The following is a 14061-nucleotide window of genomic DNA, read 5'->3' as shown; positions in this document are numbered from 1 at the left end:
GAGAACGAGGTCCGGAATCCCGGGTCTGGGGTCCTGGCCGGGAGGGTTCAGGCCTGGCTCCTGGGGTCCTGGCTTCGAGCAGGGAGGTGGCCCAGGGAACGGTTTTCGCGCTGGCTCTGCGCGGTGTCTGTCATCTCGGCCAGGAGTTGGTATGTTACTCTGGGGGCTTAAAAATGCCAACAACTTTACCCCCGCTAACGGACTTCTCGCTGCATTTCTCAGCTGGTTCTCCAGAGCTTCTCCCCTGAGAATCTTCTTCCGCCCGCCCACCCCGAGCGTGGGAGGTGGGAGCAGCGCGGAACTGGAGCGGATTCCAGGAACCCAACTTCTAAAGACGTGGTGTCGCGCTCTAACAGACGCTTGTGCTAGGGAGCGTTTTGCGGTTTATAAATGATTTAGGAGTACTTTCAGAATCTCTTGTGTGCTGTGCAATAGCCCTGTGAAGTATTCAGAGCAGGTATTAAGCCCGTTTAGAGACTTTTCATCACCTTTGGCTAAGAGCTTAACGGACTCGCCCAAGGTCACATGGCTGGCTTGTGATAGAACTGCGACTAGAAGGGCCATCCTTTCATACTTAGTTTCATACTTTGGGCCATCCGGGAAAAGTAGGTTAGGGTCAGATGGCTGAAAAACGGCAGATTTAGGACTTTGGAAGCAAAACCAGCCATTGGTTCCCCCTTCCTCCTTTAACAAAGAGATTTGCCCATTAAAAAAAAAAAAAAGACCCGTTTGCATCCATTTCGTAAACTGCAGGAATCTCAACGCCTGCGGGGTGAGGCAGGCAAAGTGAACGTGGTGTTAAGACATTCGGGGTGGCAAGGAATGGGAAATCATTGAGCGTGTGTACAGAAAGCAGCCGATTCTCAAATCCAGCCTGCTTTCCCCCCACACACCCCGTATGAATACAGGCCCACTGTGGGCAAAGGTTCCGTTTCTTAAAAGAAGCCAAAAATCTGGATTTTCTTCTAATATGGCATTTCCAGATTTTTTAAATGTAGGCCAAATAAATTGTGCCTGTGGGACTCCAGTCTGAACCTTCTATGAAAGTAGATGATGTGGTTCTATCCCCATCCCTGTTTCTTTATCCAGCTTTTTAATGAGATACTGGCAGAAACGTTAGAAAATGTGCTTAGGCAAAAGACTTTGGGCTTAAAATCTTCCATTTTTTTCTTCCCCTCTGCTATTTCAAGAGAAGCTATTTCTGACAACATTAAAACAGTGCTCTGGATTTGGGCATCTTTGCTGCACAACCCGCTAAGCTAAAATTCTTCGTCCAGAGACCTGACCTTTGAAAGTCCAGCTCAATGGAAGTCAGATATGCCAGATCATTGATGTGGTGTGACAATTGGGGATTTCCATTCAGAAATAAGCGGACCATTCTCCTTACTGTGGGGATTCACTGTGGAGTCTCATTCCTACAATATTTGAATTATATTTTTTCAAGCCAAATAGCTGAGAAATTTAGCCATTTCATACAATCTAAACTGCAATCAGCCTAACATACAAAGTTGAGGCCTAATACATATTCATCTGATGACAACAGAAGAGTAAATGAAGTCTCCTGTGATCAGTTTGGGAGCCAATTTACCACAATTGCTGTGGTTTAAAAAAAAAAACAAAAAAACTTCTGTGTACCCAAATAACCTGACTTCTGATATGGAAGTTGATAATTGATTTAAGGCATAGATCCTCTCTCAAAAATTATGGGTAACACTAAGCAATGTGTTCTTTAATTTTTCATCAAGCATATAATAAAAATTTGAATATTGTTTGATCTCAGAATGTTAACTCCACAATATTCTATGACAAACATGTTACTAATAAGAATGCAAAAACATTGTATTACTAATAAGAAGAATGCCAAGCATTTACAAACACTATCAAAAGGTGTTGATATTAACTGTCAGATTGTATCCTCCTAGCAACTTTGTGAGTCAAAATTGTGTCCATAAACCGATTTGTAGGCAGAAAATGAGATACTAATCAGTGGAAAAACTATTGAGAATTCTAGTCTTTTAGTTTTGCACTCATTTCACTTTGGTTTCCTGTTGGAAATTAAAATCTCTAGAAGAAAAAGTATGGATAATGTACATTCTGATCATCTTAAACACTGTCATTGAGGTGACTTACAGTAAGAACACAGATATAGAATAGTTTAATAGAGATAAAAAGTTAAAATTACATTTCAGGGGTTTTTTTTTCAATATAAACGTCAATCTTTCTAATGTTTACAGCTGTACTGTGATTAAAATAGTTAGAAACTAGCCACATAATACTTTTATTTAAAGCAGGTTGTTTCAGTTTACAAGGTTTCATGTTACAATATACTGATAAAGTCAGCAGATCATTGTAGCCAACTAAATGATTCTGAGATCCTCAAACAGGAAGGAATTTGACAATGGTGAGGAGGAGGGAGGATTATTGTTATTTTTTTTCTTCTACTGGAAAGCTATAAACCTTCTTGTTACTTTGACCCTCATCTTTTTTGCACTAAGGTGGCTCTCAAAGACATATGTGAAGTAAGAATGACTGACATGGATCAAAGTATGCTTATCCCAAAAGCTTATTCCAGTGCCATAATTACCTTTATAAATCATCTCTTCCAATGCCTGATCACCTTTCCTCAGGAGTCAATGTTTTCCTTTGATGATGTGTCTTCAATCATTATTAGCCTTAATATGTTTTACTAGAAGGAAAAAATATCCTCCCTGCCTAACAGAATTACATTATACCTAGTTAAATGCCCATATCTTTGCTTTCCAAAAAAGTAAAAGTCCTGAAGTCCATTAAAAGAATATATATATATCCATTTAAAAAGCATTTTTTTAAAAAAACATCACTGATATTTAAATCCTCTGTTAAAACTACTCAACATCATTACTATGCCTGTAAAAAATGTATATACATCAAAGAAAAATCAATCTGGTAGTATAGTTTAAAATACCAATATGCTCAAAAATACTCCTAATAAGAGAAATGACTCATTTGACTTCAAATACTTTGCTGTGATAGAATTTTTCCTGTAACTTGACCATGCTTTTAAAAAAGACTGCAAGAGGCTTCCCTGGTGGCGCAGTGGTTGAAAATCTGCCTGCTAATGCAGGGGACATGGGTTCGAGCCCTGGTCTGGGAGGATCCCACATGCCGCGGAACAACTAGGCCCGTGAGCCACAAGTACTGAGCCTGCGCGTGTGGAGCCTGTGTTCCGCAACAAGAGAGGCCGCGATAGTGAGAGGCCCGCGCACCGCGATGAAGAGTGGCCCCCGCTTGCCACAACTAGAGAAAGCCCTCACACAGAAACGAAGACCCAACACAGCAAAAATTAATTAATAAACTCCTACTCCCAACATCTTCTTTAAAAAAAAAAAAAAAAAAAAGACTGTACGAATGGCCATCATTAAAAAAATCTACAAACAATAAATGCTGGAGAGGGTATGGAGAAAAGGGAACCCTCTTGCACTGTTGGTGGGAATGTAAATTGATACAACCACTATGGAGAACAGTATGGAGGTTCCTTAAAAAACTAAAAATAGAACTACCATATGACCCAGCAATCCCACTACTGGGCATATACCCTGAGAAAACCATAATTCAAAATAGTCATGTACCACAATGTTCATTGCAATGTTCATTTACAATAGCCAGGACATGGAAGCAACCTAAGTGTCCATCAACAGATGAATGGAGAAAGAAGACGTGGCACATATATACAATGGAATATTACTCAGCCATATAAAGAAACGAAATTGAGTTATTTGTAGTGAGGTGGATGGACCTAGAGACTGTCATACTGAGTGAAGTAAGTCAGAAAGAGAAAAACAAATACCGTATGCTAACACATATATGTTATATATATATGTGTTATATATATACATATATGTATATATATAACACATATATATCTTTAAAAAAAAATGTTCTGATGAACCTAGGGGCAGGACAGGAATAAAGACGCAGACGTAGAAAATGGACTTGAGGACACAGGGAGGGGGAAGGGTAAGCTGGGACGAAGTGAGAGAGTAGCATTGACACATATACACTACCAAATGTAGAATAGCTAGTGGGAAGCAGCTGCATAGCACAGGGAGATCAGCTGGGTGCTTTGTGACCACCTAGAGGGGTGGGATAGGGAGGGTGGGAGGGAGATGCAAGAGAGAGGGGATATGGGGATATATGTATATGTACAGCTGATTCACTTTGTTATGCAACAGAAACTAACACAACATTGTAAAGCAATTATACTCCAATAAAGATGTTAAAAAAAAAAAAGAAATAGAAGCATAGAGAAATTAAGGATCCTGCTCAAGATCAGATAATAAAGGTCAAAACAATGATTAGATCTTTTTTTGCCTCCACATTCTTAACCCATCCTTATATTGCTATATTATAATAAACAATGTTTAAGTAGTAAACTACTTTTGATATTAAAAAAAAAAAAAAGACTGCAAGAGGTAGGCAACTTCACCACCAAGAGAGGTACTTTGATCCCTGACCCTGCTGAATTGGTGGCGGGGGGAGAGTCCACCAGGTATACAGCACCTTAGCCTCACACCTCATGACAGGAATATCTTCCTGCCTCAAGAAGCATTTGTCCTAGAAGGGGATTACAGTCACATCCCTGGATATGTTCCTGGCTCCCTCTTCTTGTTAGCCTTTGCATCTCCCTGCTATGGCTGAGCTACTCCCTGCTCCCAGTTACATTCATATAAAGCTTAGCAGAACGTAAAATAAGAACTAATTCTTATTGGGCACTTGCAATGTACCAGCGCTCTTCAAAAATAGCAATGTACCAGTGCTGTTAACTCAGTGAATCTTCATGACCACACTATGAAATAACATTTTAGACCGTTACTGTCACTTTGCAGATGAGAATACTGACTCACAGAGAGATAGGTTACATACCCAAGGTCTGTCTTGTGACTTGTAGCAGGTTTCAAAACCAGGTAGTATAACTTTATAGCTCATGCTCTTAACCCACTACACCATGGAGACTTTCCTTGAAAACACACAATAAACAATATGATTGCTGCAGTTTAAGGTGATAAGGTACCTTCCTATGCTCTCTGGTCACATCACTCACCAAATGTGAATGTGCTGCTAGGGTTCAGGGAACCCTACTGTGGTAAGTGAGATTAATTTCTGATTAGCCAGGTATATTTAAAATTTAACAGATAGTTGCTGAATATCTGCAATGGGTAAAGCACTGTGGATGGGGGTGGGTAACTAGGAGATGCAAAGTTGAATAAGACAAGATTTCAGAGTTTATACTCTTGCAGGGTGGGGGAGACATGTACACAACCATATAATAGAGGCAGGGAAGAAAGATTGAAAGTGGAGATAGAGTTGACTGTAAGCTCTGGCCAGAAATGATGAGCTCTAAGGTTATGCAATGATGATACATTGCCTTCAAATCTCCTGACAGTGTGGTTGACGTTATGATCTTCACAACTTCTGGGAACAGAAAAGCAGCTCTTCTGGGTTTGGAAGCAGGTGAGCAGTTCCCATGAAAAGATATTGAATCCTGTCCCCATGTGTTGAACTGATGCTGAATCTCTCTACTTACACAATATTCACACATACTCAAGCAAAACTCTATTCAAGTTGCTGTAGAGGGACAGAGGGAAAGAAAGTGTTGAAGCTAAAGTCAGCTTTTCCTTCAGTCCCTTATTAAAATTCCCATCTTGTTTTATCCAGACTTCTGCCAACTGTGGTAGAGACTATTTATTGAAACTGTATGATGTGCTAAATAGTGTATGAACCAATATACAATAAGAACCCATACAGTGTGATAAAGTCATGGAATTTCAAGCTGGAAGGCAATATAATTACTGGAGAAACTGAAGGAGGAACAGGAACATTGTTTGAGCACCTAGTATGTCTCAGGCATTGTGCTTAACACTGTATATATTTAATCCTCTAACAAGGGAAGTAGGTATTACTACTTCTGACTTAACAGCTCTCTCACTCCAGCCACCCTGAACCATTTTCATTCCTTACCAAGCTGTTTCAGGCCCCAGTGGTCACGCAAGGTAGAATGTCTTGTTCTTTCCCACAGTCATCTCAATCAGTGGGTGCCTGTGTGGGACTCCAGGGCCACGTCCGCTACGAAACCTTTCCTGTCCTCTCCCATCTGCCAATGCCAGGTAGAATGGACTCATTTGCCCCCCACGCCACTCTGTACAACTTCCAGAACTACACCTCTCACTTAATTACAAGGGCTTCATTCCATGCCTGTCTCCCTCGACTACAGTTTAAGAGGTTTAAGGAAAGGGATGGTGCCACATCGTTTTCTTAAAACCCAGTGCCAAGCAACATGCTTGACATATAGTGAATATTGAATAAATAAGTGAATAACTTTGCCAAAAATCTAGTAAGTGGTAGAGTTGGGGGTTGAGACCAGGCTCAAATCTCAGGTGTGTCTGAAATCCCAAGCTTCATAGCTTTTCTACACCGGACTTTCATTTGTCTTAAAAATAGGAAGAATATGGGTTTTTTGTGTGTTGGGGGGGAGGGCTTTGGCCATGCTGTGCAGCTTGGGGGAATCTTGGTTCCCAGATCAGGGATTGAACCCAGGCCACAGCAGTGAAAGCGCTGAATCCTAACCAGTAGACTGCCGGGGAACTCCCAAGAATATGTTTTTTAAATTTTGTTTTTCTGTGGTGGTGGTGAATTTTTTTTGCTGTTGTTTTTTTGAAGTGGGAGCTGGAAGGTGATGTGATCTATGAGTATTAAATAATGCACAACCAATACCAGTCACACTGCCAGCACACAGTAGGCAATGAAGAAATGTCCCCTTTCCTTTCTCTATATCATCTTGTTCAAAGTTGTACTAAATGTGACAGAGCTAGGACCCAAACTACTCTACTGTGCTACCCTTTCATCACAGGTGCTTCACAGGTATAACCTATTGATTCTTCTTTGGAGTGAGTTTTAGGCTTCTTAGCATTTATCATTTATTTTATGTTTTTCTATTTTGGCAGACTTTAAACTGCAAATTGTAGTATAGGACAATATGGGCAGACTTGGGGCAAGAAACCGCCCTTACCTGGCTGAAAGTTTCAGGAGGGTGGGAACCATGGCTTCTTCATCTCCGTATATGCCTGGTCCCTAATAATTGCTTAATAAACATTTGTGGAACTCAGGTACATTGACCAACTTAAACTTAGGTGGCTTGCTGGATCTTTGCGGACAGTCTTAAGAGAAGAAATGCCGGTAGTTGAAAACAAAACAAAAACAACAAGTGGGAAACTGCTCAGTTTATGGAACTATAAGAAAGGAAATTCTGCTTCTGGAATGGAAAACTTAAAAGGGTAAAATCAGGATAGCTTAAGCAAGAGAGTGCCATAAGTAATATCATCAGTAAGACAAACGCATGTGAGAGGTAAAAACTCTGAAACCTTAAGTAAATCTGAAAGCAAAGCCTGAGGCTATAATGAAAGCCTGGTTCCTACCACTGGAAACAAACAAATCTGCCCTAAGAGGCTGATTTCTTTTCCACTGGCTAAAATCTCACCTTTGTCTTTTTGCACTTGCTATCTCCCTGACTCTGAGCACTGTCTTTCCCTCCTTGTCATCCATTTTAGACATATACAGCTTTCCCAACTTACCTCCTCCAGAAAGTTTTTTCCCAAGTTCCCCACTTCATAGTAATCCATCATTTCTCTGAACCATTGTAGCACTTTTGTCTGCATGCAAAGCCTAGCATACTGTGTCCTTTAATTGCTGAGTGTGTATAAGCCTTAACTGTGAAACAAAATACACAATGTATAGTTATCATTTTAAAGTAATTCCATTGCATACATAGCCCAATATTGGGCACATTATAGGTGTTAAATACTTATGGAATTAAACAAAGTACCTGGAAAATAAATGCTACTTTGAACTGATATTTTGAAATGTGCTTTTTAATGGCATTTTGGATTCACAGAAAGGAATAAAAGACAGATGCTATGAGGGGAGAGTTACAATTGATCAGAGTCTAGGTAAACAAAGATAAATTTGAATGTACTTTTGTTTAAAAGTAAAAGAGAGCTTCCTATTATAGATCTTTCCTCAGAAAAATCTTAATGAAGTGTGACCAGATATTATATAATAGCGATTTTTATCATTTATTTTCATCATGGTGCTGATCAAACATTACCTTAGTGCATATTTCAAGCTAACATGAAAATTATACGTATGTATCCACTTCTTAAATTATAATATTTGTAAGTTGCTGTTTGTTGACCTTATTCAATTACATAATTTACATGTTGCTCTAAATATAATATTCAAGGAAATCATTCTTAAACATAAGTATGTTTTTTTTAAACTTTTAATTTTTCATACTTCAACAGATACCTTGTTTCTGTTCTCTCTCTTATCTGCTGACAGCACTGCACCTACTTATAGGGACAGATTAAAAACATTTTTCCCATTTACCATGACAACACCCAGCTAATGCTTACTGATAAACTAGTAGCAAGTCAGAACATATACAAGATGCAAGAGGAATTAGCACTCCTGAGTAAGAACTTTAATTCAGGAGTGAAAAAAAAAAAGGAAAGCTAAAAGAAATTTATACATTGTTAACATTTTATTAAAATTCTTGCCATTTTTATCTAAATGAAATACCGTTTGTTGAGTCCCCATGTTATATCCTTTTTATAAACAAGCACATTTTTATAAACTCTAAACTTATAAATTTGATGTGTGTGTGTGTTTAGGCAGCTTTGCACTAAAATGACAGATACGAAATTCAAATTTTGCACAAATACATAAATATACTTGGTCTTTGAAAATGTGTCTAACAATACATTTTAAGCAAAATAGTTTTTGTAAGAGATAATAATGCTCATATTTTGTACCAGAGAGGATTAACCAACTATAGATTTGGCCCACTTAAACTTTGAGCTTTTTAATATTGATATGACAACAAATACATGATCAAAACCTTAAAAAATTAAACAATTAAAATTGTCTGAAATAATTTTACATAGCAATTTTAATTTTGTTGAATTTATCACTTGTTTTGATAGCATTTACACACAGCCTCAAAGACAAAGAGTTACTTTAGCAACTTGGCTGTCCCTGTGTAAATAAACTAATTAAATAGGCACTTATTGCAGGCCTATATATACATACACATGCATGCAGCCTTTTACTACTCACATGGGAAAATAGAAATAAGACGTAAGATCCAAACTTTAAGCCAAGCAAACATTGAATTTAGCGGGTATAGACATGGTTTCTTGTGTTCATGCTCATCCTGTACGTTTTCTACATTTCTTCTGCTTCTGGCCTGCACATTTTCTTGTCCACTCACCATTGTTACCTTGCTCACTTATGACCCATCAACTTTCCTATAATAATCATAATGTATAATCAATCCCTGTTTCTCTAATAATGAGAACTCTAATGATTATCCTTTATAGTAAATGCCCTGCACAACAGGGATAAAATTTAATTGAAATGTATACTGTATGTGCATCTTGGATAAAAATAAGTACCTTTAAGAGAAACATCAATGTTTCGGTTTAATAAAAATATCAAAAATACAAACACATTCCCTTATTTCAAAGAGAATTGTTTTAAGTTCTTCTTCAAAAGAAGAATCCATCATTAGCAATTCCAGTAGAACCTTCATTAATATTTCATGTCGTCACATCTCTATTCAAAAAAGCAACACTAATCACTAATTCAACCAATTCAATATATCTGAGTTACTAAGAATTTATAAATACTTTATAATTATGCACTAACTAAATCTTTAAATTCTAAAACTGATTTTTTAAAAGAATTAAGGTGCGAAAACTTTGTGTACTTTTAGTTATATGATTGCTTAGGGGAAGTCTTTTATTCATACCTACCAATTAGAATACCTACAGAATGTATAACCAAAATCCGTTTCATAGCTATGCTTTATTCAGTACTTGTGAATGTAGTAAATATTGTTTATAACAGCACTTTCAAGATAATATGCTGTAAGAAATACATTTCTTAACCAACAAGTCCTACTGGTTCTTGAGCATGTAAAGCAGTACATTTCGTGAAAGAAATAGAGAAGAATATAGCTTGATGATTTCTGTGTTTTTTATTCACTGGCAAAAGAAAAATAAAGATTGACAATTTCACATAAATCTTGCTTTCTCAGGTAAAAGTGTGATATTATATAAGGGTCATAGTGTTGGTTAAGTTGCCTAAATACTGGTGTATAACAGTTAATTTAATAGGCTGTGTGGATAATGCATGACAGCTCTGAAGACAAATTTAAGTTCCTCATGATGCCACTATTTTGCTTGATTTGTTAAGTGAATCAAATGGTATTTGTGAATATGTGGTATTTTTTACTAGAAATCAGCAAGAGCAGAAAATAAAGACTCTTTCCAACAAAACTAAATACTATCTCTCTAGCCACATAGGTATGGGCAGAACAGAACAAGATTAGAATGGATAGAGAACTGGCACCTAAAATCTGCATGCTGAATTTATATTTCTGAATTCTAATATCAGGATTACCTTTTATAAACATTCCAGGTCTTTATCAGTTCATTCAATTTAGACTTCATTATTCAACAAATGCTTATTAAGCCAACCATCATGTGTGACTCTTTAAGGGATAATATGATTAATAAGGCACATTCTCTTTATTCAGGAATTACAGTCTAATGAAAAGACAGATACATTCATATCTTACACAAGGCAGAATGCTAAGTGCTAGAATAGAGATAGGAAGTGCGAAAGGAACAGAGCGGAAAGATAAATTTTAACTAAGGTATTAAGGAGGGCTTCATAGAGGAGGTGGCACATGAGATGGATATTGGAGAAGAGCTGAGATCCATCAGATGGTTATAATGGATCCTGCAAGAGTGACTTAATCTGCCTCATACCTCCCATCTCACCCCGCTTTAACCTGTACTACTTTTTCTTTTTTTCATAATATTCATCTTCTAATTTATTATTTATTTACCTCCACTAGAATGTAAGTGTTCAAACACAGATCTTTGTTTGGTTCACTGATGAACTTTGGTGCCTAGAATTTCCTGGCTCATTGTAGGCACTTGGTAAATATATGTGGAATGAATTAATGAGGGAAAATTATAAGTTAATCATGGAGGCAGAAAGTGCAAGGTATTTTTTCAAAACTCTCCAGTGTGGCTGGTATGACTATGAAAGACATTTGATGGGCATATGATATAAATAGGAAAGAAACTAGATGTAGTATGAAATGGCCTAGGTTTCTTTTCCTTACTTTCCCATTAAGTAATGAAGCCAACTTCTCTGTAGCTCAGTTTCTCAGCTGAGAAACTGATGGCTGAACTGTAATAACATACATTTTATAAATAGTTGTTGAATAAATTAAATAACAAGAAGCTCTGTTCTGAAATCTTTATGATTTTTAGCCATTTACATTTATTTGTATATATTTTATCTTTATTTGGGCTTTGCTGCCCTGAAATTGTACTCTCTTGCCAAAGTCATCTCTATATCATTTCATTTATTGTTTAAAAAAACTGAATTCTATAATGTAGCTGTATCTCCTCTATCAAATAAAATGATGTTGAATGAATATGTCCAACATTTGCTAAAGTCAGATATATCTCAATGTAACATAACATGCAATGTCAGGGTAAATACACACTAATCTCAGCTGTCACATCAATTAGCTTTTATTGTTCCAAATTACATCAACTCATAGAAAAAGGGAATTCCTTTTTTTTTTTCTTCTTTTTTTTAGGAACAGACCCATGCAGCTAGAATCACTAAAAATTCAGACCATGGTATAGTAGTAGGTTGGTGTCCATTTTGCAGATTTGCCTTGTGAATAAATCCACATCTTTTCTATCCCTGTAATTCACAGGGTCATTTATTCACCCATCTTCCTCATATTTTTCTTCCTTCCCCTGTATTTTATTTACATCAACATTTAGTAGTATCATGAGCCATTTTGTTCAGTGTCTAGTTCACCCTTGTCCAGTAGACCTTCTGAGATGTTCAAGATGTTCTGTATCCAATATAATAGCCACTATGACACATGTGGCTATTATTGAGCACAGAAGATTTAAATAAGCTCCAGAATACAAAAATATTCAGGTTTCATTTTAAAAAATTATTTGTCACACCAAGAAGTGGGAAGAACTGAAACTGATATTGTTCTTTCAGAGGTTCCACAATGAATGAACCTCAGTTGAATAAGTGCATCTCAAACTCACATGAAAAAAAAAGACAAAAGATGCCAACACTAAGATGACACAGATGTTAAAATTATCTGTCAGAGATTTTGAAGAAGCCATGATAAAAAGCAATCAATGAGCAATTTAAAAAAACACACTTGAAACAAACAAAAAAATGTAGAAAGCCTCAGAAATTAAATAGGAGATATAAAGAAGAACCAATTGGTAATTTTAGAAAATTGTGGGAAAATACAATAACCAAAATAAAAAGCTCAGTAGGTGGGCTCAACAGGAGAATGTAAGGTACAGAGGAGAGAATTAGTGATCTGGAAGATAGAACAGTGAAATTACTAATCTGAACAGCACAGGAAAATTAAATTAAAAAAAAAAAAAGATCAGAGTCTCAGGGACTGGTGGGACCAAAACAAAAGATAACATTTGTGTCATTAGGTGAGGAGAAAGTGAGACTGAAAAAGGACTTGAAGAAATAATTACTGAAAACTTCCCAAATTTGGAAACCTATAGATTCCAGAAGCTTGTCAAACCCCAAACTAAATAAACCCAAAGAAACCCACACCACAGCACAGTAAAATTAAACTTCTAATAACAAAAAAATTTTGAAGGCAACCAGAGAAAATGACATTTTACCTACAGGGAAAAGTAATTCAAATGACAGCAAATTTCTCATCAGAAACAATAAAAGGCCAGAAGAAAGTAGCATAAGACCTTTCAAGTGCTGAAAGAAAAGAACTGTCAGTCCAGAATCCTATACCCAGCAAAAAATTACCCTTCAGGAGTTAAGGAGAAATCAAGAAATTCTCAGATGAAGGAAAACGAAGAGAATTTGTCATCAACAAGCAAACTCTATCAGAAGGGCTAAAGGAAGTTCTCTAAACAGAAAGGGAATGACAAAAAAGAAAACTTAGAACATCAGAAGAACATGATAAACAAAAATATAGATAAATACAATAGGCTTTTTTTCTCCTCTTGGTTCTAAATTAAGATTGATGGTGGAAGCCAAAAGTTATAACACTGTCTGTTGTGGTTTTACATAGGAAATATTGAAGACATTTATATTGTAAACAAGGGATAGTAAAGGAACATACAGGGAGGTAAATCTCACATAATATACAACAATTAACTCAAAATGGTCTTGTAGTCAAATGTAAAACTCTAAAACTTTTAGAAAAAAAGTAGGAGAAAATATTTGGGATGTAGGGCTACACAAAGAGTTCTTAGATTTGACACCAAAAGCATGATCAATCAAAGAAAATTTGATGAGTCAGATTTTGTCAAAATTAAAAACTTTTGCTTGTGGAAAGCCCTGTTAAGAGTATGAAAATATAAGCTCCAGACTGGAAGAAAATATTTGTAAGCCACATATGTGATAAAGAACTAGTATCTAGAATACATAAAGAACTTTACAAATTCAATAGTGAAAAACAAAACAGTCTAATTGGAAAATGGGGAAAAGATAGAAATAGACATTTCATGGTAAAAATGCATACACATGAAAAGATATACAATTTTATGAGCCATCAGGGAAGTGCACATTTTAAACCACAATGAGATATCAATACATACCTATCAGAATGACTACAATTAGAAAATAGTGACAACACCAAATGCTGGCAAGAATGCAGGAAAAGTAAATTACTCATACATTACTGGTGGGAATGCGAAATGTATAGCCACTCTGAAAAACAGTGTGGCAATTTCTTTAAAAACTAAACATGCAGCTACTATACAACCCAGCATTTGCACTCCTGAGCAATTATCCCAGAGAATTGAAGACTTAAGTTCATATGAAAACCTGTACATGAATATCTGTAGCAGCTTTATACATAATATCCAAAACTGGAAACAACTAGATGTTAAAGATGTCCTTTAACATGTGAAAGGTTAAACA

General features: G+C 36.5%; 1 protein-coding gene across 1 annotated transcript in view; it reads right to left on the bottom strand.

Moving 5' to 3' along the window:
• BMP2K (BMP2 inducible kinase) overlaps positions 1-564 on the bottom strand; it is a 121283-nt gene extending 120719 nt beyond the window's left edge. The window contains exons 1-2 of the mRNA XM_024754097.1: positions 489-564; positions 7-365 (exon numbers count right to left, since the gene is read on the bottom strand). Of these exons, the coding sequence (XP_024609865.1) occupies positions 7-365; positions 489-564 (435 nt within the window). The remainder of the gene's footprint in view (positions 1-6; positions 366-488) is intronic.
• Between the last annotated feature and the right edge of the window lie 13497 nt (positions 565-14061).

The sequence above is a fragment of the Neophocaena asiaeorientalis genome, unplaced genomic scaffold (assembly GCF_003031525.2).
Source record: "Neophocaena asiaeorientalis asiaeorientalis breed wild unplaced genomic scaffold, Neophocaena_asiaeorientalis_V1.1 scaffold148, whole genome shotgun sequence".
NCBI lineage: Eukaryota > Metazoa > Chordata > Mammalia > Artiodactyla > Phocoenidae > Neophocaena > Neophocaena asiaeorientalis.
The sequence above is the reverse complement of the archived record's forward strand: the minus strand, read 5'-3'. Positions and strand labels throughout refer to the sequence as shown.